Source organism: Saimiri boliviensis, chromosome 11 (genome assembly GCF_048565385.1).
Source record: "Saimiri boliviensis isolate mSaiBol1 chromosome 11, mSaiBol1.pri, whole genome shotgun sequence".
Classification (NCBI taxonomy): domain Eukaryota; kingdom Metazoa; phylum Chordata; class Mammalia; order Primates; family Cebidae; genus Saimiri; species Saimiri boliviensis.
This window is the reverse complement of record NC_133459.1, coordinates 112,220,364-112,248,109: the sequence shown is the minus strand read 5'-3', so window position 1 is coordinate 112,248,109 and position 27,746 is coordinate 112,220,364. Positions and strand designations below refer to the sequence as shown.

The following is a 27,746-nucleotide window of genomic DNA, read 5'->3' as shown; positions in this document are numbered from 1 at the left end:
CACCAGTTAGAATGGCGATCATTAAAAAATCGGGAAACAACACATGCTGGAGAGGTTGTGGACAAATAGGAACACTTTTACACTGTTGGTGGGAGTGTAAATTAATTCAACCACTGTGGAAGACAGTGTGGCGATTCCTCAATGACCTAAAAATAGAAATCCCATTTGACCCAGCAATCCCATTACTAGGTATATATCCAAAGGATTATAAATCATTCAACTATAAGGACACATGCACACGAATGTTCATTGCAGCACTGTTTACAATAGCAAAGACCTGGAACCAACCCAAATGCCCATCGATGATAGACTGGATAGGGAAAATGTGGTAATATACACCATGGAATATTACGCAGCCATCAAAAACGATGAGTTTGCGTCCTTTGTAGGGACATGGATGAACCTGGAAACCATCATTCTCAGCAAACTGACACAAGAACAGAAAATCAAACACCGCATGTTCTCACTCATAGGCGGATGTTGAACAATGAGAACGCATGGACACAGGGAAGGGAGCACTACACACTGGGGTCTGTTGGGGGGAAATGGGGGAGGGTCAGGGGAGTGGGGAGGTGGGAAGAGATAGCATGGGGAGAAATGACAGATACAGTTGAGGGGAAGGAAAGCAGCAAACCACACTGCCATGTGTGTACCTATGCAACAATCTTGCATGTTCTTCACATGTACCCCAAAACCTAAAATGCAATAATAAAGAAAAAAAAAGAAAAAACATAATTGTGGCTTCAAAGAACCCAACTGATAAGACATTCAAGGAATGATGTCAGTAATTACTGGAATCAAAAAATAACAGAACATTGTAAAGTCAAACAAAACAGAAATTCAAGCAAAATTAAATAAAGCCTTTATCCAAATATTGTTAGAGAGCTTGCTAAAAATGTAAAAAACTTTAGTTATTTTCAGAAATAATGTGAGATTACTGGTCAGAAATGTTACATCAATTGCAATCTGTATTTTTCTTAACTTTTATGTTACCTATTTTCTCATAATCTTACTTTTCTTTACTAAGGAGGTGAATTGATATACTAGAAAGAACACACTACATCCAAATGACCAGGATTTTAGGTCTGGCTGGAACCCTCAACCTACATAATCTCATCAGTAAAATTAGGAAACCAAAGTTGTCCACATGCCTCATGGTGAAAATCAAATGCAATATGCAAAGGTACTCTAGGAACTGTCAAGCACTATATGTGAAAATGTTTAATTCTTATGTACAGTATACAAAGAATAGGGTAAAAAAGGAATCCTATTCATTCATGTATGCATGCATTCAACAGACATTTAGTGTGCACCAGTTATCTGTCAGGCACTGTTCTAGAAACTGGGACACAGCTAAGGAACCAAACACATAAGTTCCTGCTCTACCAGACCTTATATTCTAATGGGAAAAGATAAACAATTAACAAATTATGAGTAAAAATAAGAGAATATTAATAAGAAATACTGTGAAGAAAAACTAAGCATGGAAATCTAAGAAGAGATAGGCCAGAAGAGCAAATTAGAATTTGTAAAAGGGTGGCCAGAGAAGGCCTTACTGACATAACAGTTGTGGAAAAAATGAGCAAAAACAAAAACTGTATCCAGTGAACTGGAAAAATATTGAAAGATTCTGATTACAGAATTTTAAAAGGAATCCTCATATACATTAAGAATAGACTCTACTGGGCAAGGACTATTTGGAGACTTATTGCAAGATTATTGCAATATTGTAGATAAGAGATGATGTGGTAGCTTAGAAAGGTGGACACTGGTGAAGGTGGTGAGATATAGTCATATATGGATATATTTGAAAACATAGGAAAAACAACCTTCTAATTAGTTGTGAGAAGTGAGAGAAATAAAGAAACTGAAGCCTTTAATATTTTGATCTAAGTAAAAGGATAGAGAAGACTACAGGAAAAACATGTTTTGGAGGCAAGATCATAATTTGGATTTTAAACATGTTAAATTTCAAATGCATATTAGACATCTAAGTGGAGATGTTCAAAAGGCATTTGGTTATAGACTCAGAGACAGTAATGCAGGCTAGAAATACAAAAGAATCTTCAATGTAAAGATGGTATTAAAAGTAAGGAGATAATGAGATAACCAATGTAGTGACTATTTTAAAAGAAAGAAAGAGACATGAGCTCTGGGAAGTGTATTATAGGGGTGAAAAGAGAAATAACAAAAAAGTGAAGAAAAACAAGAAGGAGATGTCAGTGAGGTAAGAAGAAAACTTTTTCTTATCATCAGTTACTTGTTACTGTCTAGCCAGTGAGTATAAAAGTTCTGGCATCCTACTTGGGTCTTTATGAATTGAAAACAAACCATATCTTTTGGTGATACTTACATTCAATTCTTTATGCTAGCACAAAGAGGATAATAACAAAAGGGAAAGGAGCAGCATTATTTAACCACACTGAGGATAACTTTCAACTCTAGCTTCATATTTCCCTTTTGGGAGTAAATCCCACTGCTCTGCAAAATCCATGAATGTCATACAGAGAGTCTTCAAACTAATAGACATCAGTACAGTAAATTTGATCGTAAAAACTAAGATTACCATTTTAACATAGATCTAAAGTTTTCATTTTATTTTTCTACTAATACTTATTATAGAAGACCTGAAATATGCAAAAGTACCAAGCAAAAAATGCAATCACTATTAACATTTCAGTATATTTTCTTTTGTTCTTTGTGGATATACATGTAAAGGTATGGTTATGTGTAAGTATATCACTATTGAATACAGTATTGTCAAATGCTTTTTCCATATAACACAGATAGTATTTATCCAGATTATTAATTATTTCAAAAATATTTAATGACTGCACAATATACCACTAAATTAATTTACTCTAATTTGCTTAACCATGACCCACTGGTTGGAATTCAGTGGGATTTTCCCTACACTTGTCTCCACTGAGTAATAATGCCTAAGATAATCCTCTTTGTACTTAATTCTTTACCTACATTCCTAAGTCTTTTCTTCAAATATGTTATTAGCAAATATATAGAAGCGTTTGATAATTTAAAAGTATTGTTATGGATTGAACTACAGCTCCCAAAAAATCATATCTTGAAATCCTAACCCTCACTATCTCAAAATGTAGCCTATATTTGGAGAGAGTCTTTAATGAAGTAATTAATTTAAATGAGGTTATTAAGGTATGTCCTAATCCAATATAGCCGATGTCCTTATTTGCACACAAGCACACCCAAAGTGAAAACTCAGAGAGAAGATGCCATTTACAAGCCAAGGAGAGAGGTCTCAGAAGAAATCACATTCATCTGGGACTCCTAGCCTCCAGAACTGTGAGAAAATAAGTCTCTGTTGTTTAAGTCACCTAGTCTGTGGTATTTTGTTACAGCATCCCTAGCAAACTATCACAAGTATAAATGAATATTGTCAAAGATATTGTCAAATTGTTTTCCTAAGTATTTGTGTCAATATATATTTGAAAGAGAAAGCTGACTTCACTGCACCTTGGTCATTATTTTTAAAATGATCAAATAAACTCAATTTTTAGGATCACATTATGAAATAAAAATGCTAATTTCCATAAAATACAACAATATCAATAATAATAAAGAAATCCTCCATTTCAAAATAAAATCCTGACCATCAATAGTTTGGAAACTTATAAATGCAAGACGTTAGGGAAGTCACATAGTGTCTCTTGATCACGGTTCTCAGAACTTTAAAAATCAGAGATTTGGGCTCAATAGTTTTTAAGGGCTTTCTAAGTGTAAAAATTACATGATTCTTTTTTTTTTTAGTGTTCTTCAACTGTTCATATATACAGGATTATGCCTTATAATTGACCTATTCTTTGAACAACCTGAATCATTGGTTTCCTTTTAGAAACCTCTACTAGAAGCATCATGGTAAGAAGCAAAGCTCCAAAAACTAGAGCAAGAAAAACTGAATTCTAAATCCAGGTCTGTTACTACGTGGCTATGGGATCTTTTCATGTAATATTGTTTCTCTATTTCTATTTCCTCTTTTCATTGAAAAGCTTTGCCCGGTGGCTGGTGATAGAAAAATTTAAAAAGAAGATAAATACAAGCACACATGAGCACACACCCTCGATTCCCATTCTCAAAGAGTTAATAATACAAGAAGGAAAGAAGTAGATAAAATGAACTAGAATCATGCATGTATAAGAAAGTATATACAAAGTTCCAATAGAGCTAATGTTAAGCTAATACTACCATCTTACTCATTAATTTGGGAATATTAATTTGGGGGAAATTAATTTTGGGAAATCAGGTAAAAATATATTTCTTTCAAAATTTAAAAATGTATATAACACTAAGATGGAATTTCTAATATTGTCTTTAAGGTTGTACTTATACCCCATCTATGGTCTCAGTTTCAGTTCTATAATCGCTTTCTAGAAACAGTTAAATAAGATTCTAGCACTAATCTCAGAAAAACGCTTTTTTGTTCTTGCACCTCACCTGCAAATATTAGATGTTCATATTAAACATCTAATGTTCATATATTCTGTGAGAGTATATTTATACTAGTTTATCTATAATTTTCTTTATTTAGACTATTATCTTCAATATGAAAACTCTTCTGCATCATTACATCATTATACACAACAATTTTAAGACAAATTTTAAAGATTTTGAGAAAAGAAATTTTGGCACCAAACTAAATTTACAGATTGCATATTCCTTATCCGAAATGCTTGACATCAGAAGTGTTTCAGACTTGCGTATTTTGGATTTTCAGATTTGGGTTACTCAACCTGTATATGATTTGTATTTCAGCAGATTTTTTAAAGCAGTGTAATTAAAAATACCCTTTCAAATTTATTCAAATATTTAAAATATTTTTAAAATCACAGCCGTACTTTAGTACCTAATTGTATTTCTAAGTATATGTAAAATCTTGTCTTAAAATGTGTGGAGTGAGATAATTTTCAGCATGAAACAGTGTATCAGTGTACTTACAAAGCAGTTCTTATCAGGATTTCTTTTCCAATGTTTCTTGTCTAATTTCTTGGCCGAAGTGGAACGCAGAGTTGCATGAGTTTGTGTTCGAGGATTTAAAGCCAGGATGCTCTAAAGACAGCATAAACAATGTGTAAATATATGGAAATATGTTTAAACTTATTTTTATTTATTTTGAGACAGAGTTTCTCTCACGTTGTCACCCAGGCTAGAGTACAGTGGTGCAATCTCAGCTCACTGCAACCTCCGCCTTCCAGGCTCAAGCAATCCTCCCACCTTAACCTCCCAAGTAGCTGGGACTATAGGCACGTGCTATCACGCCTGGCTGATTTTTGTACATTTTGTAAAGACAAGGTTTCGTCGTGTTGCTCAGCCTGGTCTTGAACTCCTGGGCTCAAGCGACCCACCTGCCTCAACCTCCCAAAGTTCTGGGATTACATGCATGAGCCACCATGAGCCACCGTGGCTCTCAAAGAGTTAGCATACATTAATGGACTAATACTGGATAAAATGTGAATGAAGTAATTTCTATTATATTTTCTACTAATTAGTCAGAAACAATTCTTGGCCAGAAAAAAAAAAAAAATCACGGAAAACAGACAAATAAACATCATCATCAACAACAACAAACAACATACTAGTATTTACCAGAGAGGAGGAACGATGGTAGCAGCAAATGCTTCTGTTTAACTAAATTAATATTATTAGCTACCATCTTTCAATAACGATTACATGTTGAAAATCAAGATATAACAGCTGAAGAAAAGCCCGAAGAAAAGATTTGGGAGAGAGACAGTGTATTACAGTAGCTTTCACACAGAAGAGAGATTTAATTTGTTTTCTATTAATACAGAACCAAGGCTGTGGAAATTAATGAGGAAGATTTGGATTCAGATATGAATTAAGAAGTGGCAGCTGAGATTGTATTACAAATCATTCTAGCCAACATTTCTGTAGTCATTTTAAACAATGTTCATTTCAAAAGTCTTCTTCCATGAAGATACCCCTAACTAATATAGATCCATTTTTCTGTTCCAGATCACTCAAGCATCTCTACTACAATATTCCAATTTAAACAGTAACTGCTGCTTTAAGAATTTTTCTTCCCTTCTAAACTGTGAATGTTTTGAGAGACTACAGATTTTTTAAAATCTTTCAGTCTCTGATATATAGCACCAAGTAGGTAGCATATGCTTATTCCTGTAAAATAGTGGTTCAAAATCATTAATCTGATTTTTAATTCCTAGTAGTTATATAACTTTGAGTAAACCACTGATCTTTTTTGATCTTTGATTTCCTCACATGCAAAATAGGGCAACACCTGTATAGGAAGTAAAGAATAAATGAAATGCATGATACAACATCTTTTCTAAACTACAAACACCCTAACAATTAAAGTGTAGTAAAAATGGAATCCAGAGGCTATTGCAACAGTAATCCTCTGTCCATGATTTGTTCATGTAGGGGATAGGCAAGAATTGGACAAGAGTCCTGAGAATGCAATTCCTACTAGATTTGACCAAGTCCAAGATCACCTTCCAAACTTAGATTCTATGATTCTTTAAAAATTATTGGGTCATGTTCATTTTCACATATAAAAATGAACCCTTATTGAGATCCACAGAGAACTATTAAAAATGCCAAAATAAATGAACAGATAAAAGTATTATTATACTATTAACACTAGACACAAGCTAAAAATGTTATTCCTTCCTCCACAATTGTAATTCCACAGTAAACGTATCTAAAGTTATCATTTTCTGGGTGATATCTTAGCTGATTTTATAAAAATACTTATCACATGCTAATATGAAGAATTTAAAAATCGTAAATGACTTTCTAAAATAAATGTTATACTTAGTATTCTTAGACAAGAATAAAATCAGAAAAAGTCACTTCATTTCATTCTGCACTTGATTGAAAATGGTAATAAGAATCCTCTCTAAGTTTTCAGAGTTTAAAAGTTCAAAAGCTTTCACCTCCATTATGTAATTTCACTTACAGCCACTATTACTTCAATACTTTGGATGAGCAAATAAATTGAGTGTGGTAAAGTAACCTGCTTAAGATCTCACCAATCATATACAAAAAGAATTGAATTGTAACTCGATTCTTCTGAGTGTGGGACTTATATTAAACCTCATCCAAAGATGAGGCCAATATTTAAAAGTCACTTTTTGAGATGTAAGGTAGGAAACATTTTTAACCACATGTTTAAATAATATCAAATTGCACCTCAGTAGCTCAATGAAAAATTAATTTCAAACCCTGTCTTGAGCAAGCTAGTAAACACAACCATTAAGAGGTCAACTCTGGAATAGTACAGTAAGGAACTCTGCAGACTAACTTCCATAAAAACAAACATAACTGCACAAATAGTAAAAAGGAAAACACATTAAAGTCTCTGGAAATTTTCCTTAAGGCGAACAGCAAATGAAGAAACAATAATTCATGAAATTCTACTAAAACTGGTAAGAGGAGTGAAGGTCTAACCCATCCCATTTCAGTCCAGTGTGACAGTCATTCTACCTCAAATGGGTATATCTCAAAACACAGAGCTCGCTCTACTCCAGCTGCCAGTTGAAGGCTACAGTATCTCCCAGGGAAGAGTAAGATGCCAGCATTTCTCATCTTCTCTCTCCCCCATGCTACACAGAGACAAAACTCCAACTGAGTGCAGCCGAGACTAAAGTGCAGCTGAGAGGTCAGGAGCTCTGTTACTCCATCCAGCCCCCATTCATAGAACCAAGGTTCTACCTCAGGAGTATCACATCAATAACACCAGGGTCCTCATCATCCTTGTCTCACCTCACTTATCAGGTAGAGTTTGCACACAAGGAACAGCAAGCTGAGAGGACTAGAGGCTACTGCCTATACCAAGCAGCTTGCTCATAAAGCAGAAATGTAACTGAGAGAATTGGGCCATTGTAACTACCCTCAGCTATGGAGTGGTGGCCCAGAGATTTTTCCCAGAAGACACAAGCCATAAGAACAGAGGGGTCCTCCCAAAGGAAGTAACTTTATTTGAACCTGGATGCAGGGAAGTTCTTATGAATACTCTGAGAAACAATAAAAATGTTCATGTCAAACAATTCAGAAGAGGGGGGTAGCTTCAGGAAAACAATAAACTAAACCATAAGGCAGACAGTTCATAAGGGAAAACCAGGGAAAGACACATAAGACAAGCTCTCCTGGAGTTACAAAAAAATCTCAAGGACTCACCTAAAAAACTACCACTGAAGAAGAGCCCAAATTTAACTGAGAATCACACTTGTGGAACAATTTATATCCCACAGCAAAATTAATAAATCAACTAGAAGCCAATGGAACTAAGATCTGGGTGACATTAACACAGGCAGACAACTTAACAGAGAAAAAGGCAGAGACACCTACTAAAACCATGGTCTCTCAAGAATGACTGCACATATTCAAGGCTGCACCCTGTGAGAATGATATCAGAGGTTCACACCAGAGGAAAATATACATCCCTAAATAGCATATCCAGGCCAGGCATAAAAGCTCATTCCTATAATGCCAGCACTTTGGGAGGCTAAGGCAAGTGGATTGCTTGAGGAGTTCAAGACCAGCCTGGGCAACATAGCGAATCCCCATCTCTACGAAAAATGCAAAAATTAGCAGGGCATGGTGGCACATGCCTGTGGTCCCAGCTACTCAGGAGGCCGAGGCAGGAGGATCACTTGAGCCTGTAAGGTCAAAGATGCAGTGAGCTGTGATCATGCCACTGTACTCCAGCCTGGACGACAAAGTGAGATTCTGCATTAAAAAATAAAGTATATCCAGTCCAGTCACTAAACAAATAAATAACAACAAGTCACCCTCCATTAGTGGGGGGATTAGTGTCTAGCAAAAATTGCTACATTATGTAAGATGTTCAGTCTTCAAATTAAAAAAGTATAAGCCAGGCAAAGAAACAGAATTGTGTGATCCAAACAGACACAAAAAAGCAGACAATGGAAACTGCCTTTAAGAGGGCCCACGTGTCAAATTTAACACTTTGATATGGTTTAGCTGTATCCCACCCAAATCTCATCTTGAATTGTAGTTCCCAGAATCCCCATGTGGACATGGGAAGGACCCAGTGGGAAGTAATTGAATCACTGGGGCAGTTACTCCCAGGCTGCTGTTCCCATGATAGTGAGTGAATTCTCAAGAGATGTGATAGTTTTATAAGGAATTTTTCTGTCTTTGATAAGCACTTCTTCCTGGCCCCATGTGAAGGATGTGTTTGCTTCCCCTCTGCCATGATTGTAAGTTTCCTGCACTTTGGGAGGCAGAGGCAGGTGGATCACTGAGGTCAGAAGTTCAACACCAGGCCGGGCGCGGTGGCTCAAGCCTGTAATCCTAGCACTTTGGGAGGCCGAGGCAGGTGGATCAGGAGGTCAAGAGATTGAGACCATCCTGGTCAACATGGTGAAACCCCGTCTCAACTAAAAATATAAAAAAATTAGCTGGGCATGGTGGCACATGCCTGTAATCCCAGCTACTCAGGAGGCTGAGGCAGGAGAACTGCCTGAACCCAGGAGGCGGAGGTTGCGGTGAGCCGAGATTGTGCCATTGCACTCCAGCCTGGGTAACAAGAGCGAAACTCTGTCTTAAAAAAAAAAAAAAAAAAAAAAAGAAGTTCAAGACCAGCCTGACCAACATGGTAAAATCCCATGTATACTAAAAATAAAAAAAAAATTGGCCAGACATGGTAGCATGCACCTGTAATCCCAGCTACTCAGGAGGCTGAGGCAGGAGAATCGCTTGAACCCAAGAGGCAGAGGTTGCACTGAGCCAAGATCATGCCACTACACTCCAGCATGGGCAACAAGAGTGAAACTCCATCTCAAAAAATCAATCAATTAGTCAATTTAAAAAATGAAAAAATAAAACTAAAGGAAGTTCTTCAGGCAGCAAGTAAGTAACCATAACTTCCTATTCACATGAAAAAACAAAGGCTAACAGTAAAGTATAGGTAATTAAGAAATTCTAATATACAGTATAAATGTATATTGACAGACTAGCTAAAATGCAAGATGCAACTATGTGCTGGCTTTAGGAGGCACACTTTAAATTCAACAACACAAACATGTTGAAAGTAAAAGATGGAAAATGGCATATCATGCAAATAGCAGCAGCATAAAAGCTGCAGTGCCCACACTAACATCAGAAAAAACTTAAAAAGAAAACAAAAAAGGTTACTAGAAATGAGGAACATTTTACTATGATAAAGGCTCGATCTACCAGGAAAATATAATAATTTTAAGCATATATGTGCCTAACCACAAGGCCCAAAATACAAAAAAATTTGAAGGGAAAACAGATCTTTAAACAATACTAAAAATTTCAATACCCCACATTAAATAATGGATAGAACTAGGGAGAAGACCAAAAAGGAAACAGAACACTTGAACAACACTATAAATCAACAAGACTTAACATATCCATAGAATATAAGAAATACAAATCCTTCTCAGTTCTCTATGGAATCTTCTCTAGGATATGTCATATACTAGATGAAAAAAAGCCTCGATTAACTTAAAAATATTAAATCATACAAAATAGTTCTCCTCTCACAATGGAATGGAATATCAATAACAGCCAGAAATTTAGAAAACTCAAAAACAATATGATGAATATTATAAACATTATGCTAAGTGAAAGATGCCAACTACAAAATATGACATATTGTATTATACCATTTATATAAAATGTCCAGAATAAGCAAATCTATAGAGATAAAAACTATCTTAGTGGTTTCTCAGGCTAGAGTATCAGGGAGAAATGAGACACTACTACAAAAAAAATATGTGATTTCTTCTGGAATGAAGAAACCTGATTATGTTTATAATGGCATAACTGAATACACTAAAAAATACTTTGAATTCTATACTTTACATTGGTTAATTATTGATGTGTGAACTCTATATGAATAAAACTGTTACCAAAAATAAAACTCTATTAAATTCTACATTCAGTCAATTTAGTCATGTACTTTATTCACTCTAATAAATACCACTAAAACTTCCTTTATTTGCTCAATATAAATGCAACAAGATTATTTTAGTAACTCCTAAATATTATAGAAATCATATTTCTTCAGTCTATCAATCTTAGATATCTGTGTCTTTTGGAAGAAAAATACATAATAAAGCTGTATTTTTAAATGGTTTATTGCTTATGATAAAATAATACTAAAGCAACCTACTTTAAAAAGCCAATATTAGAGAATGCAGGTAATCTCATACTTAATAGAAAAAAGTGAAAACATTTTCTTATTCCAGAATACAATGTTAACTTATCTATTCAGCTTTTGATCATTACTAATCCCATACATTAATTAAAATTAAGAAATAATAAAAAGGTACAATTTTTAAAAAGTAGTTATTCCAAATTTAAAGTAAAAAAAAAACAAGTAACATGCAAGAAAGATGGCTGCATTTATTTTAGTTTTTATTTTCATAATCCATATTGTGATAAATGATCATGTTTATCTATGTCAGCATAGTAATATAACTTTTGAGAATAAACACTCTGAATGTAATGTATTGGCTACTTATCACAGCTACTTTTCTTTCACATGGCATAAGTAGAAGGCATAACATAACATGAAATATGGGGTTAACCTTTTGCAAAAAGGCAGTGAGTTGAATTCAATGGATCTTGAGTAAAAATAAATTGGATTGTGGAAAATGGTTACCAAGGATTTGACTTAATAATATCCCAAATGAAAAGTGATATAAAATAAAAATACGAGACATGAGTGGTTCAGAGCTGTTAAAAATAATTTTCCAAAGCAAGACTTTTAAAAACTAAAAGTCAATATCATCAATAACTAAGCAGCTGGCAGATAATACAGGAGAGTTCTAAATTGCATTCTTCCTAAGAAATGGCCAAAGCCAGGTTCCAACAGGTCACAGGGTCCCGTCTCTGGATAAACTGAGCACTTTAAGAAGTCCATTAACCCTTTCGAATACAGGGTATATTACTTACAAAGAGAGATTTTTCTCTCATCAAAGAATTTGGCCTTAGGCTTTACCAATCATTTTCAGTAACACAATAGAATTGTACTGGTTATTCTAGAAGCAGAAAAACAAAATTAGAAAAAAAATTAACTGTACTAATTTTGCTTAGTTTAAGAAATGATAGAATATGATCCCTGGCCAACTATAAATGAAATCAAACAAGAGTTATGTATTGTCACTGCTTGGTCTGTTAACACTATTCTATGAAGCACTGGAATGCTGAAACATACAAACTAGAATTATGCATCTAAAGAGAGTTTTTTTGTATTACCACTGAGGCCAAGAAAGAGAAGCCTGTATTGATTACAATCACAGGCCCTCAGGTCACAAATAAAATCACTGAATCTTAGGCCTAAAACACTGGAGCTCCAGTATTATTCAAGAGCATGAATTCCAATTGCAGGAAGCTACTTGACCAACATGTCTTCTTTCTTAACATGTGATTTTGTTTTACATCACAATAGTAATTATCCAAATATAGTGTGCCATTAAGCTTCCTTTGCCCTTTGCATCTGAAGTTATAAATGAAATTTTCCTATTCAATACTGGTATTTACTATAATTCTGAGGCATTAAAATGATACATATGTCGCTGACATTTTGTACTTATACGCTTAGGATGATAAATTAAGTTTTGTCTTATTTAAATTATGTTGAAATTTTCTTTAATGGCTTATTCTGAGTTCTCTATAAGTTATCTCCTTTCCAATGCATTAAATAAACAAATAATAACAAACATGTTTTTCCTATTTCTTTCATTATTGGGCATAAACACTTTGATTTCAATATAACATTGTATTGTACTGCCAATTTTTCCTCAATAAATATTCACAGCTAACAGCAAAACAGAAATATCTATTGATTAACACTTTTGATCAGTATTTGTTGCCTTGTCCAGGTAACAATCTGACAAATGCTGGTCACTGGAGAACTATACTTTTCCGTTTATTTGCTTAACAGTCTCTTGTTTCAAAACCCGAGTCTCAGCCAATTATCCTACCCTTTTCTATGTCTCTCATTAGTCGTAGTGTATAGTGATTTGATTAATATATTAGAAACTCACAAAGGTACCTTTTTTTTTTTTAATAAGCTCAGAACTGATATGACCCATCTCCTGCTACGTATGGAACAGAAGAGGAGAGAATGCAGCTTTATTTTGCATCCTAGGTTCACACTCGAGATACAATCAACCTTAGAGTTTGAAAATTTTAGAAACCCATGGTAATCAGTCCTGGTCAAAGACTTACCTTTACCTAATAATTTTTTAAATGTACTTCCATTCTTTGCCCAGACACAGGTTTCTGAGCCTCTAGGTTGGTCTACTTTTCCAAGTAACTTATCTTACTTTTTCCCCCAATTTTACTAGCTCTGTACAAAGGCCAATTTTCCCTTCATGCACAGTGAGTAACTCACTGCAGTTGATTAAAAATGTATGAAGGAAAGAATCTCTGATAGTCCTAAATCTTACAACTTTCCATTTGTTAAGTATTCACTAAGCAATATGCATAGTGTTTGAGGTTAAATTTGGATTTCTATCTTAGCTCTACTATTTTTGCTGCTTTTTTAAACTCTTAAGCTCTCTCCTGTAAAATGATTAGTAATAGTACTGACCCCACAGGATTGTTCTGATTAAAAAAGAAAATGCAAAGGATTTTTAAAATGGTGCACACAGTAAGTTCTTACCACATGTTAACTATGTATGTAACAGAACTAGGTTTTAGCCACCATTAACCAAATGTATATTCACATTCCTGTATTGTCATTCTGAATGTACATGTGGGAATCATTTTTTTAAAGCACAGAAAATATAGAAAAAAAGATGAAAGCAACAGGTGAGAAGGTATCTATGAATAAGACAGTACAAAAAATAGAAATGTATCTCAGAGGAAACCAAATCATTGACTAAGTCATGGGTCTCTGAACTTATCATTGCCCTAAGCCCTGCAATTTCAAAGGCAGACTGCCTGAAAATACAATATACTTTTCACAAATTAATATGGCAGTGTGGAAGGGTCATGAAATTCAGAAACAGATTTTAATATCCATCACATATATAGAGCAATGTAGACATCATTTTATAATCCATAGAGCTGTATATAACTCTTGAGCCTTTGGTCCTAACATGTTTAGGTGAATTTACATTACATTTCCTTCCCAGGAAGGACATGTCAGATGAAAAATGATGAATTTGTAAAACATCAAAAAATGTTATCAATGAAAATAAATGAATCCTTTCAAAATGCTCATCATACCGCTTGGAATATTTGATTCATTTCTACTGAGCATACAGTTAACACAAATAGTTCACACATTTTAAAATATTGTGTCTATCATGTCACTCTCACACTCAACAAGCTAAGGTCAGCCACAGGAAGCTCTTTGTCTGTCTTTGAAAGACCCATTGTGTGACTCTCCTTCACTTCTAAAATACACACCACACAACAGGCACCTAAATAATCTCTAAATGAAAAAAAAAAAGTCTTTTTACTGTCTTTCAGAAAAGATTGAGAACTCACACACAAGAATAATAACTTATACATCTGACATTAATCTCACAATTCTTAATACAGAACAGAGCATGCCAAAGGTAGTGACTAATTCCGACTTAGGTGATTTAGTTTGCTCAGGCTTTTGTAACAGAATACCATAAGCTGCGTGGCTTAAACAACAGATCTTTATTTTTCACAGTTAGAGAGGCTGGGGAGTCTAAGATCAAGGTGCCTGACAACTTGGTTCCAGGTAATAATCTTTTTCCCTTTCTGACTCACAGACACCTTTTCACAGTGTGATCATGTTGCAGAAAGAGGGTAAGAATGAGACAAAGCTCTCTGTAGTCTCTTCTCATGAGAAGCACTAATCCCTTTATAAGAGTCCCACCCTGATGACATCATCTTCTCCTAGTTACCTTTTAAAGGCTCCATCTTCAAATACCACACATTGGGAGTTAAGGCTTCAACATATGAATTTTTAGGGGACGTAAAAAGCTCATAACAGACAAAGAAAGGATTCTACCACATGTGAAAGTATGCAAATACTATTAATATTGGGCATCAACTTAATGACACCTTTAGCCTAAGAGTTCAAATGGTGCCACACTGATTGTACCATTTCATTTTATCAAGAAGAAACTTCAGAATAACCAAAGAAGATATTTTAAAGTATTGCTTAAGAAAAGAAAAACAATATTACCAAATAATTTAACACTAGCTATTAATTATATATCTTCCTTTATTCTTTAAACAATTTGAATAGCAAAACATTAATAAAATATATACTTATATATGTATAGACTGTTTGCATATTTTCATTATAAGAATTGAAAATAAAGTATCAAGTGAAAACACTTATAAAGAGATAGCAAAAATTTATAAAATATGAGAACCTATACTGTATTTTATTTTAAATTTAATTAATTATAAACTATTTCAATTTAATATGTGGCAAAGCATCCAGGTATTACATATTTAAATTAAAATCAATATGTAGAAAACATGAAAATACTGCTGGAATATCTTGTGTTTGCAAAAGTTGAACATATGTATAAATATATACCAAATCCCAAGACAAAATTGTGAGAAAGGAAAGTTGATGGGCATTATTACCTTACCAAAAAAATTCACCAGTTCACTGGGTAAGAAAATCTATATTTTAGCATTTACACTTTTTTTCATTCAAAACAAATGAGTCAATTTACCTCAAAACTTGCTTTACAGAAATTGCCTGACTCCTATGTAACACTGGCCTTAGAGGGCCTTTTCAAGTAGTATGAAAAGTATAATCATCTACCTTTAATCTAATAACTTTTGTGTACACAATACACTGATTTACAAAAGACACTGCTCACAAGACCAAGGGTTATTTTAGTTCAAAAGAGGCTAAGTGTATACCAGCATGCTAAAATTAAGCAATACCAGTCAACAATTAGAGAAGCTGGAAAACAAGACTTTAAGGAAAAGATGAAAGCAGGACCTGGGCTAATTGAGTTTAAATTTTTTACAAATTAAGTAAATGGAGTAAATAGCATGATTTTCAGGTTCACAAAACTGTAATAAATCATAGCTTGACTGCGCTTCATCTAAATGGTTAACAGCTAAAAGGAAATATATATGGGCTGGCAAGTGATTTGTGTTAAAAATAAGAACTGAAATGATAAAAATGACTTTTCACTTCTGGATTTTATTAATGGAAGGATTATCATAAGATATCTATTTTTGAGAAGGATCAGGGTAGGGCAAGGAGCTGAGGAGTTCGGGAATTGGGTAAGTTAAGGAGTTGGACTATTTAAAATCCAGAAAATGCCGTATTTTAAAGCATGTGCTATTATTGTGCTATTAAACCTTAGTTTAACTTACAACTTTCCATGATTTTCATGCAGTATTCAATACTACTGATTCTTCCTTCTAACCAGAAACTCATCAGCTTTGGTTTCCCTAGCACTATGGCATTAAGACTCCCCTTTCTCTTCACTGGTTTTACTGTTGTTACTTCCACTGTGCCTGTCAATCACAATTCTGGGTTCTTGAATTTTTATTGCATGCCCCTCTGCTCTTCTTCCTTGGAAATAGTCAGTGCTTGGCATTAATGATTACCTTTCTGAAGTTAAGTTTTATATCTATATCCCAAACCTCAAGATATTTGCCTTGATCTACTGTTATCCACGTCACTGAAAGCCAAATATATAAGCTTAAGTGTGTTCCATCACAATCTCAATTTCTTCACATCAAAAAACAACATATTGCCCTTCCCAAGATCCAAAACTTTTGACTTTTCTTGATTTCTGAATGATACCACTACTTCTCTGACAAACTGGGTTTCATATTGTGGTCAATCTATAGCTATTACTTCTCTTTTGTTCCTTAAACCCACATAATAGTCCATGTTAGTCACATCTAGCCAGTCTTTTGTATTCCCTATTTCTCCAACCTATGGAAGATCCTTCTTGCAGTATGTCTGGATCATAATACAATAGTAGTACTCTCCTAATTGGACTACTCACTCCAAGTCTGTGCTTTCTCTCCCTTATTAGACAGATACCCTTCATAAATGCACACTTGTGCATACATACCCACACACATGCACACATACACAAAGCTTAAATGGCTCCCCATTAAACACATCGTACTAATAAAAACCACCGTCTTTCAGTGCAACCTGGTACCCACTTGCCACTCCAACCTACCTCCACCTTAACCTATTTGTTGTTTGTTGAATCTATGTACACTTCTATTTCTATACCTTTGCTTGCATCATGCACTATGTCCAGGATCCAGTCACTCTATGTTAGTCTAAATCAGGCGTCCCCAAACTACAGCCCGCGGGCTGCATGCGGCCCCCTGAGGCCATTTATCCACCCCCCCCCACCTCCACCGCACTTCAGGAAGGGGCACCTCTTTCATTGGTGGTCAGTGAGAGGAGCACAGTATGTGGCGGCCCTCTAACGGTCTGAGGAACAGTGAACTGGACCCCTGTGTAAAAAGTTTGGGGATGCCTGGTCTAAATGCTCATTTTCCTTAAGCATTAAATAAAAACCATTTCATCCAGAAGTTAAGAAGTGGCTCTTCCTCTTTGTTAGATTATATCCAGGAAATTCTAGGGAAGCTCTTGCCACTGCCATTCATTTAACATACAGGATATGATATCAAATCATTATTAATATATATGTCCTCTCCCAACAAATTGGTCAGTAAAACTCTCAAAAGCAAGAACATATTTTTATATAAGCTCCTGTCCTCAAAACCAAGCAAAATACTTTCCTAGAGAAAATATTTTTTTAAAGTTGTTAATAAGAAAAATTCCTTAGCAAAATAGTTAAAAAAACAGCAAGAAACTTCTGTTGGAAAGTCAAAGGACTGTAATGGCAGCAGTACAAATGGAATTCTGTTTTCTTCTTGGTGTTTTTTTCTATTTCTTTTCTTTTTCTTTGTCTTTTTTTTTTTTTTTTTTTTTTTTTTTTTTTTTTTTTTTTGAGACGGAGTTTCGCTCTTGTTGCCCAGACTGGAATGCAATGGCGCGATCTCGGCTCACCGCAACCTCCGCCTCCTGGGTTCAGGCAATTCTCCTGCCTCAACCTCCTATGTAACTGGGATTACAGGCGCACGCCACCATGCCCAGCTAATTTTTTGTATTTTTAGTAGAGACAGGATTTCTCCATGTTGACCAGGATCGTCTCGATCTCTTCACCTCGTGATCCACCTGCCTCAGCCTTCCAAAGTGCTGGGATTACAGGCGTGAGTGTTCTTTCTATTTCAAAGGACAAAGGGAACACCATGCAGTACTTGTCAGTAGTTACAAAGATTTTAAGCCATATAATCATTAACCACTCAAACATGTGAGGTCAGGGTTTTCCTCACTTTCATTCTGAGGTTTAATCATGCAACTGACTTGCTGAAGCAGCAGTGAAACACTTCAAACTGAACCTTGTAATCTGTGATAATATAACATCAGCAACAAGTTCTGACAAGAACACAAATGAATCACTTGTTTCCACTCTTAAAGTGTTACAGGGTCAAAATTTCAAACTTTAGGCTGGGCAAGGTGGCTCACACCTGTAATCCCAGCATTTTGGGAGGCTGAGGTGGGCGGCTCATTTGAGGCCAGGAGTTCAAGACCAGCCTGGCCAACAAAGCGAAACGCTGTCTCTACTAGAAATAAAAAAATTAGCTGGGCATCGTGGCATGTGCCTGTAATCCCAGCTACTTGGGAGGCTAAGATAGGAGAATCTCTCCAACCCAGGAAGCAGTGAAGGCTTAAGTGAGCGGAGATCATGCCACTGCACTCCAGGCTGGGTATCAGAGTGAGACTCTATCTCAATTAAAAAGTACTTTATTGTACATACACATACCTCCAACTTACAAAAAACATGGTCCCTGCAACAAAAGAAGCTGCAGGAGACAGTCATAACAATGAAAACAAAGTGGCTTAAGTATGTTGATATGTTCATAGAGTAATACACAGGTGCTACGTGAGGCCAGAAGGGAAGTTTGGAAAGGACAGATTTAAAGACTGTATATTTTACAACGGATTTCTATTGTAATCTTTAGAATAAGGAGAAACCAAATTTATATCTAAAATAAGACCAGTTCTATTAGAAACATATAATTTAATGTATTAAAAAATATTTTAAATAAAATTCATGCATATAATTACTTAAGCTACATTTATTTTCTTAATAAATAATACTTTGTATTCTTAATTAATACACTTTGAATGCCTAGAGAAAATGCTCTCCACTTAAAAAGTAGTATTAGCTAATAGATAATATGCAGTATGGAGTCATATCAAGATATCCCCATTTTTTACCAAAAACAACCTAGGAATTCCAATTTGAGAGCACAAATACTTCACTTAAAATAATTTAAGTTTATACCTAAAGCAAGATATAAAAATATAATGCCCAGTCCTCCACTGTAATTACACACTAGTTGACCTAACCTAGCTTCTTTCCAGGAATTAATAAAATTAACTCTGCATCTTCTTTGGGTCCTAGGATTTAGTATAGTATTAAAGTTGGAATGGACACTTGGAAATTAACATTTGATTTCTCATCCTATTTAGGAATCCTGTTCCAAACACTCATTGAACTATATCAATCAAATTCATCAAAAAATGATAAAGTGTTAGTCTCTAATACATATAAAGCTCACACAAATTGATAAGAAAATAGGAAAATGTTATCAGGTAAACAGAAAAACAGCATGAAGAGATCACAGAAAAATGTATGCATATCTCCAATTTAAGAAAGAAAAATAGAACTATTCAGTTACCCACTGAGACTTCTCCTTCCTACCACTACTGAAAATGTTCCTGTGAAGTCTCACCAACTATATACATGTTACCCAACACTCTGCACATTGTTATCACACATTTTACTTGTCCCCACCCCACATTCAGTATTTTTATTTTTTTTTCCTTATAGGTAAAGTACTTTTTTATAATAGCTTTATTGAGATATAACTCACCACATGATTCACCTATTTTAAATATATGACTTGTGATTTTTAGTATATCTCCAGAGCTTTAAAATATTTCATCAAACATATCCCTGCCAAAAACATGTACCCATTAGCAGTCACTTCCCATTTTCCTGCAAACTGCAGCTTTAAGCATCCATTAATCTACTTTCTAACTCTGGATTTGTCTATTTTGTCATATAAATGGAATCATGTGGTTTTTTTGGTAACTACTAGATACAGAAGAACAAAGATAAAAGCAATAGCACATTTCTTGTTGGAAATAATTCAAGTGAGAAGCAAAGAGCAACACATTTAGCTTCCAATGTAGAATTCTATTTCCCAGTGAAATTACAGAAACCAAGGCAAAGAGAAGACTTTTTTGGTAACTTGAAGCTAGGTAAGGTCAACTAGTATGTATTTACAGTGGAGGACTGGGCATTACATTTTTATATCTTGCTTTAGGTATAAATTAAATTATTTTAAGTGGAATATTTGTGCTCTCAAATAGGAATTCCTAGGTTGTTTTTGGTAAAAAATTGGGATATCTTGATATGACTCCATACTGCATATTATCTATTAGCTAATACTACTTTTTAAATGGATATATATAAATGTCATATAAATAGAATCATGTGGTTTTTTGGTAACTGGCTTCTCTCACTTAGCATAATGTCTTCAATGATTATCCATGCAGAAATTTACCTGTGTATGTGTTATCAACCCCATAATTTGCTGTTTAATTTAAATGACCAATTCTTTTAATGAAATTTAAATAGTAACTAAAAATCATATATCTAGCTATGTAGCTACCATTTTTGCAGTTATCTAATCCTTGGTGAAAACTCCCATTTTTATCTATATCATTTCCTTTTGACTGAAGGATATGATTTCCTTTAACATTTCTTGTAATGCAGGTCTGCTGCTTACAAACATTTGCAACTTTTGTATGTCTGAAAAAGTCTCCTCTTTGCCTTGGTTTTTGAACTCTAATTTAACTGGGAAATAGAATTCTACATTGAAAGCTAAATGTGTTGCTCTTTGCTTCTCACTTGCATTATTTCCAACAAGAAATGTGCTATTGCTTTATCTTTGTTCTTCTGTATCTAGTAGACATTTTTTCCCCCTCTGGCTGCTCTGAAGACAAACTCTTTATCACTAGTTTTGAGCAATTTGATTATGATATGCTTTGGTGTCATTTTCTTAATATTTCTTCTCCTTGGGTTTCATTGGCCTTATGAATTCATTTTTTCCAAATATTTTCTTTTTCTGTTTTCCCACTGATTCACTCTCATTTCTTTGGGAAATTCCATTTTCATGTATGTGAGGCCACTTGAAGTTGTTCAACAGCTCACTGATAGTCTTTTCATTTTTTTTCTCTCTCTGTGTTTCATTTTATAGTTATTATTGCTATGTCCTCAAGTTAACTACCTTTTCTTCTGCCATGTCTGATCTGTCTTTAATATTATCCAATGTGTTTTTCATATCATTGCAGTTGCCAGCTTTAGAAGTTCAATTTGGGTCTTCTAACTATCTTCCACGCCTCTACTTAACTTTTTGAATATACAGAATACAGTTATAATGACAGTTTTAATGTTCTTCTCTACTAATTCTAACATCTCTCTCAGCTTTGGATTTGTTTCAATACATTAATATTTATCCTCATTACAGGTGTATTTTCCTACATCCTTTCATGCCTGGTTATTTTTAATTGGATGATAGGCATTGTGAATTTTACTATATTGGGTACATGATATTTTTGTATTCCTATAAATATTTTTGAGTTTTGTTCTAGGACATAGTTGAATTATTTGGGAACAATTTGATCCTCTCAGGTCTTGGCTTTAAGCTTTGTGAAGTAAAACTCAAGCAATATTTGGTCTGGAGTTAATTATTTCCCACTACAGAGGCAAAAAAAACTCCTGAATACCCAATGTCCTGTGAATCATGAAGTTTTCCAGTCTGGCTGGTGGAAGGAGGCATTATTCCCAGACCCATGTGAGTGCTAGTTCTGTCGGATTGTTCTTTACACCTCTGTGGGTCATTTTCCCACATGCATGTGCTAATCATTACTCTGTAGAGTACTCAGGGGAATCCTCTGCAGATCTCCAGTTTCTCTCTGAGCAGCTCTCGCCTATTATTCTGCTCTACAAACTCTAGCGGTCTTGGTCTCCCTAGACTTTCAGCTCTTTCCCTCAAATTGAGGGCATCCACCAGGCTCTGTGTGATTTCTCCCTTCCTGAGATGCAGCCTATAAACTCAAGAGAGTAACCTAGAAAAACATTAGGGTTTCCTTCATTTGTTTTATGTTTCTCAGGAAACACTGCATTTCATTGCCTGACAGCCAGTATCTTAAAAAATAATTGTTTCATTTATTTTGTTTCTTTTTTATTGTTTCAGGTGGAAACATGTATAGGAATGAATTAACCTGACAGGCCTGAGTTGCTCAAATCTTGAGTGATACGGTTTGACTGTGTCCCCACCCAAATCTCACCTTGAATTGTAATAATCCCCACATCACAAGGGTGGGGCCATGTTAATATAACTGAATCACTGGGGAGGTTTCTCCCATAGTTTTCTCAAGATAGTGATTTAGGTCTCATGATCGTTTTCTATATAGTAGCTCCTCCGCATATGCTTTCTTGCCTGCCACCATGTAAGATGTGCCTTTGCTCCTCCCTTGCCTTCCACCAGGATTGTGAGGGTGCCTCAACCATGTAGAACTGTGAATCCATTAAACCTCTTTTCTTTATAAATTACCTAGTTTGGGGTATGTCTATATTAGCAGCATGAGAACAGACTTATACACTGAGCATTCCCAAGAAAGGCTTGTTTTCAGAAGTGGCCATCAGCCCCACTTCCAGGAACCAAGCTGGGACTATCCTGTCAAACAAGAGTGTTCTTTTTTATGCTGAAGGCCTTGGGCGACATTGTACTAGTTGACTAGTTTAAATGATGAATATCTACTTTGTCTCTGGTGGTCTGAACCTTGAATAACTAAAGTCAGTCACACAGCACTGTATGCCTACATGACTGATAAGCAATTAAAAACCTGGATACTAAGATTTGGGTGAGCTTCCCTGGGTGGCAACACTTCACATGTTGTCATGCATCATTTGCTGGAAGAATTAAATGTGTGCCAAGTAACTCCATTGGGAGAGGACAACTGAGAGCTTGTGAGTGATTTCCTCTGAACTTTGACCAATGTGCCTTTTCCCTTTGTTTCTTTTAATTTATCATTTCATCATAATAAACTATAACCATGAATACAACTACTTTTATATCCTGAGAGTATTTATAGTAAATCAATGTGCCTGGGGCGTTCTTGGAATCCCCAATGCAAAACATACATCTATTCCTTACTGTCCTACATTGAGTGTATGTAGAATTCCAGTGACAGTAGCTTTAGCGGCCACTCCTTCAGACTGCTTAACTTTATAGCGCACTTTGACAAAAAAATACAGAAAAAAATTTCAAAATGGCAATAAGTAATTTCTTTACTCATTTTTATGTAGGAATCTTAGGTTAATATATAAGAAATTGATACTTGATCATGGGATCATGGGCTTTAAAATAGAAAAAGTTAACTTACCACAGATACTTCTGAGTAGATCAGCTGCATCAGAATATATCAGATTTCCCTACACACCTATCAATTTTCCATAGACAGGTCTTAGGAATCAGTCAGTTTAACAAATGTCCATAGCACAGTTTGTAGATCTTCTGCCTCAGTATCCGCTCTATCCTTCTTTCTTAGTAGTAAACCAGTATTATATTTTGGGAGCCACAGTTCTCAACTACAGACTATAATTTCCAGGCTTTAACAAGCCATTCAGCTAAGTAGCAGGAAATAACATGTATTTAGAATTGTGTATCTTTTAGGGAGTCTCATTAAAGAAGAGGTATATATTGTTTTTCCCATTCTTCTCTGCTTTTGGAGCTCTAGCTCCTAACTTCAACAAAGAAGTGAACTTGAGGATATCAGGGTGGAAAGACAGAAATCTGTTGACAACAAAATGGTGCTATATGCACTCATATTATCTCCAGATTTCTTTTATGAGTAATAAATAAAGTTCTACCTTCTTTATGCCACTTTCAGCAAGCTTTTTCCGTGTTATATCCCATAACCTGGTTTTTACAGTGCCCAAGGTGATTCTGGTGGCCAACTAGGGATGGGAAGCACTGACAGTCCAATCAACAATGCAAAATATTCAGAATTAGGATGCACGGAAACTTCAAAATAAAAGCATTTGGCTTATGTACTTAAACAACAAGTGGGAAATTACATCAGCTTAAGTTCTTGAAATCCATCAAAATGCCAAAAACCCTAAACCACAAATTACTCATTTCAAAGAATGATCAATGGAAATTTTATTATGCCAGCACAAAAAAAGTAATTTATTTTAATCTCCATTGATTGACTGCTAATAGGTTTCTCTATTTTAACTGACATAAATTTTTTACAATATAGCATAATGATGTGAATAAAATATATCCAATGCTCCTTTACAAACCTTTTTTTTGGAAACCTTCATTAACCGTCTCCTACACACAACTCCCTCCCCAAAATCCACACTTCCAACCAGTCTATTAAATCCCTCCTATCAGGCCATGGTAGATAACACATTTCTGTGCTTCCAAGATACACCATGCAAAACACCCTACCTCTACTAATATTGTGACTTAATTTCAGGATGTGTTCTCAGTCTAACATATACTTCAACAATAAGACAGTTTAGCTACTTTTTCTCAAAATTTTGTCTTTTATTCGAAAAAAAAGACACATTATTTTAATGTTCTTATATCAAATGACTGTTGAGTAATATCTGATGTTGAATGAGAGCTTATACTATGCCAGGTACCCTTTCAAGGGTTTTTCAGGTCGATCTTCATAATATGACATTAGCACTACTATTGCCAGTTTACAGATAAAAAAAAACAAAATCACAAGGAGATTGAGTACCTTCCCCAAGAAGTAACAGAGATTATTATTTATTTATTTATTTATTTATTTATTTATTTATTTTTATTGTACTTTAGGTTCTGGGGTACATGTGCAGATCATGCAGGATTGATGCATAGGTACACACATGGCAATGTGTTTTGCTGCCTCCATCCCCCCATCACCTATATATGGCATTTCTCCACGTTATCCCTCCCTGACCTCTCCACACCCCCACCCCCCACCACTGTCCCTCTCTTGGTCTCCCACCAGCAGAACCCAGTGCGTGATGCTCCCCTTCCTGTGTCTATGTGTTCTCATTGTTCAACACCTGCCTATGAGTGAGAATATATGGTGTTTGATTTTCTGTTCCTGTTCCAGTTTGCTGAGAATGGTGGTTTCCAGATTCATCCATGTCCTACAAAAAACACCAATTCATTTTTTATGGCTGTGTAGTATTCCACGGTGTATATGTGCCACATTTTTCTTGTCCAGTCTATCATCGATGGGCATTTGGGTTGGTTCCAGGTTTTTGCTATTGTAAACAGTGCTGCTATGAACATACACGTGCATGTGTCTTTATAATAGAATGATTTATAATCCTTTGGGTATATACCCAATAATAGGATTGCTGGGTCAAATGGAATTTCTATTTCCAGATCCTTGAGGAATTGCCACACTGTCTTCCATAATGGCTGAACTAGTTTACACTCCCACCAACAGTGTAAAAATATTCCTATTTCTCCATATCCTCTCCAGCATCTGTTGTCTCCATATATTTTAATGATCGCCATTCCAACTGGTGGTATGTCAGTGTGATTTTGATTTGCATTTCTCTAATAAACAGTGATGATGAGCATTTTTTCATATGTTTGTTGGCCTCATAAATGTCTTCTTTTGAAAAGTGTTCATATCCTTTGCCCACTTTTGGATGGGTTTGTTTTTTTCTTATAGATCTGTTTTAGTTCTTTGTAGATTCTGGATATTAGCCCTTTGTCAGACGGGTAGCTTGCAAAAATTTTTTCCCATTCTGTTGGTTGCCGGTTCATTCTAATGATTATTCCTTTGGCTGTACAGAAGCTCTGGAGTTTAATTAGATCCCATTTGTCTATTTTGGCTTTTGTTGCCATTAATTTTGGTGTTTTAGTCATGAAGTCCTTGCCTATACCTATGTCCCGAATGGTTTTGCCTAGGTTTTTTTCCAGGGTTTTTATGGTATTAGGTCTTATGTTCAAGTATTTAATCCATCTGGAGTTAATTTTAGTGTAACATGCCAGGAAAGGGTCCAGTTTCTGCTTTCTGCACACGGCTAGCCAGTTTTCCCAACACCATTTATTAAATAGGGAATCTTTTCCCCATTGTTTGTTTTTGTCAGGTTTGTCAAAGATCAGATGGTTGTAGATGTGTGGCGTTGCCGCCAAGGCCTCTGTTCAAAGTAACAGAGATACTTAACCCACATATTTTGGCTTCCGATCATGCACTGTTAATCACAACTCTGAACTTCTTCCATGGGCAGCAATAATGTTAATATCATTTTACTTTTAATGTAGCAATTCAAGGATTGCTGCATATTCACTGTAAATACTGAAATCAATTTTGCACTGGTGCAGATAACTATGGAAACAAGACCCAAAATAAATCAGACTTAAAGAAAAGTCTATTATCTGCCTTTTAGGCCATAACATACCAAACTTCTGGTTACACATTGATTGTATATTGTTACTTGAAATGAAAAGAAAAAGACAAACCTCAGAAATATTGTTAAGGAAGTTCTAGCAGGACTTGATGATAATGACTACAGGTTGTTTGACCTCCCATAGCAACAATTTGTGATTATAAGGGCAATGGTATCTACAGAAAATAAAAGCTGGGATAGAAAACTGGCTTAGGAAAAAAATACTTAGTTCTGTTTGGCTCATCACTTGAATATTGATGTCATTTTACAAATGACATATACACACACAAAAAAAAAACAAATAAAAAAGTGACAGTGAAATACAGCACGTCTCCAGTACCTTTCAATTGTAGGATTTGCATTAAGTTCAGGCATCTGGTCTAAAAGCTAAGATTTTTATTTAATTGCAAAAAAATTACAGATGCTCTGGTACTAAAAATACATTTACTATTCAGAAATGTCAGGTAATGACACTTCCATTAAAATAGAAATTCTGGGTTTAAAATTTACCAATTCGTATAATAGTTTACACATATTATTAAACTCTCAAATTCTTGTATTCCAATTGAAATCCACACCATCTAAAATTTTCTACTTATATGCCTGTCTGCTCCATTAGCCTTTCAGCTTACTGAGTATGATGACAGGCAATTACCCTTCTCAGTATCTCCAGGAACACTTGTTAAGATTTAAGAAAGAAAAGGCTTGATAATTAATACATTTCTTATCGTATTTACTATGAAGCAAAACTAAAACTTAAAGAACTAGAAACAATCTATAACATTATCACAGATAATGAAATATCTCTGAACTCTTTGGTTTTAAAATGTGTTATATTGAACAGAATACATTTTTATATTTAAGGCATAAATATAGACACTTGCAATAAATTGAACTATATCGCCTTAGAGTGTAAGAGCCACAAGGTACCTCTCTTTACAGATGTACCTAGTGAAGTAAAAGATCAACAACAACCCACATTAAAGACGGAGTCAAGATTAGAACCAAATCTCCTAATTCCATCACATCACCACACTCATACAAAAATATCACTACAAAGAGGCTCCCAAATATTTTGAATTATCCATGATTTTACATTGCCTATGAGCCTACTTCTGATACACACATATATATATATATATATATATATATATATATATATATATGAAAGTAGTATAAGACCAA

General features: G+C 34.9%; 1 protein-coding gene across 1 annotated transcript in view; it reads right to left on the bottom strand.

Annotated features, from left to right (window-relative positions):
* Positions 1–27,746, bottom strand: part of DPYD (dihydropyrimidine dehydrogenase) — an 856,217-nt gene that overhangs the window by 810,215 nt on the left and 18,256 nt on the right. Inside the window, exon 2 of the mRNA XM_039460876.2 lies at positions 4,969–5,079. Coding sequence (XP_039316810.1) covers positions 4,969–5,079 — 111 coding nt within the window. The remainder of the gene's footprint in view (positions 1–4,968; positions 5,080–27,746) is intronic.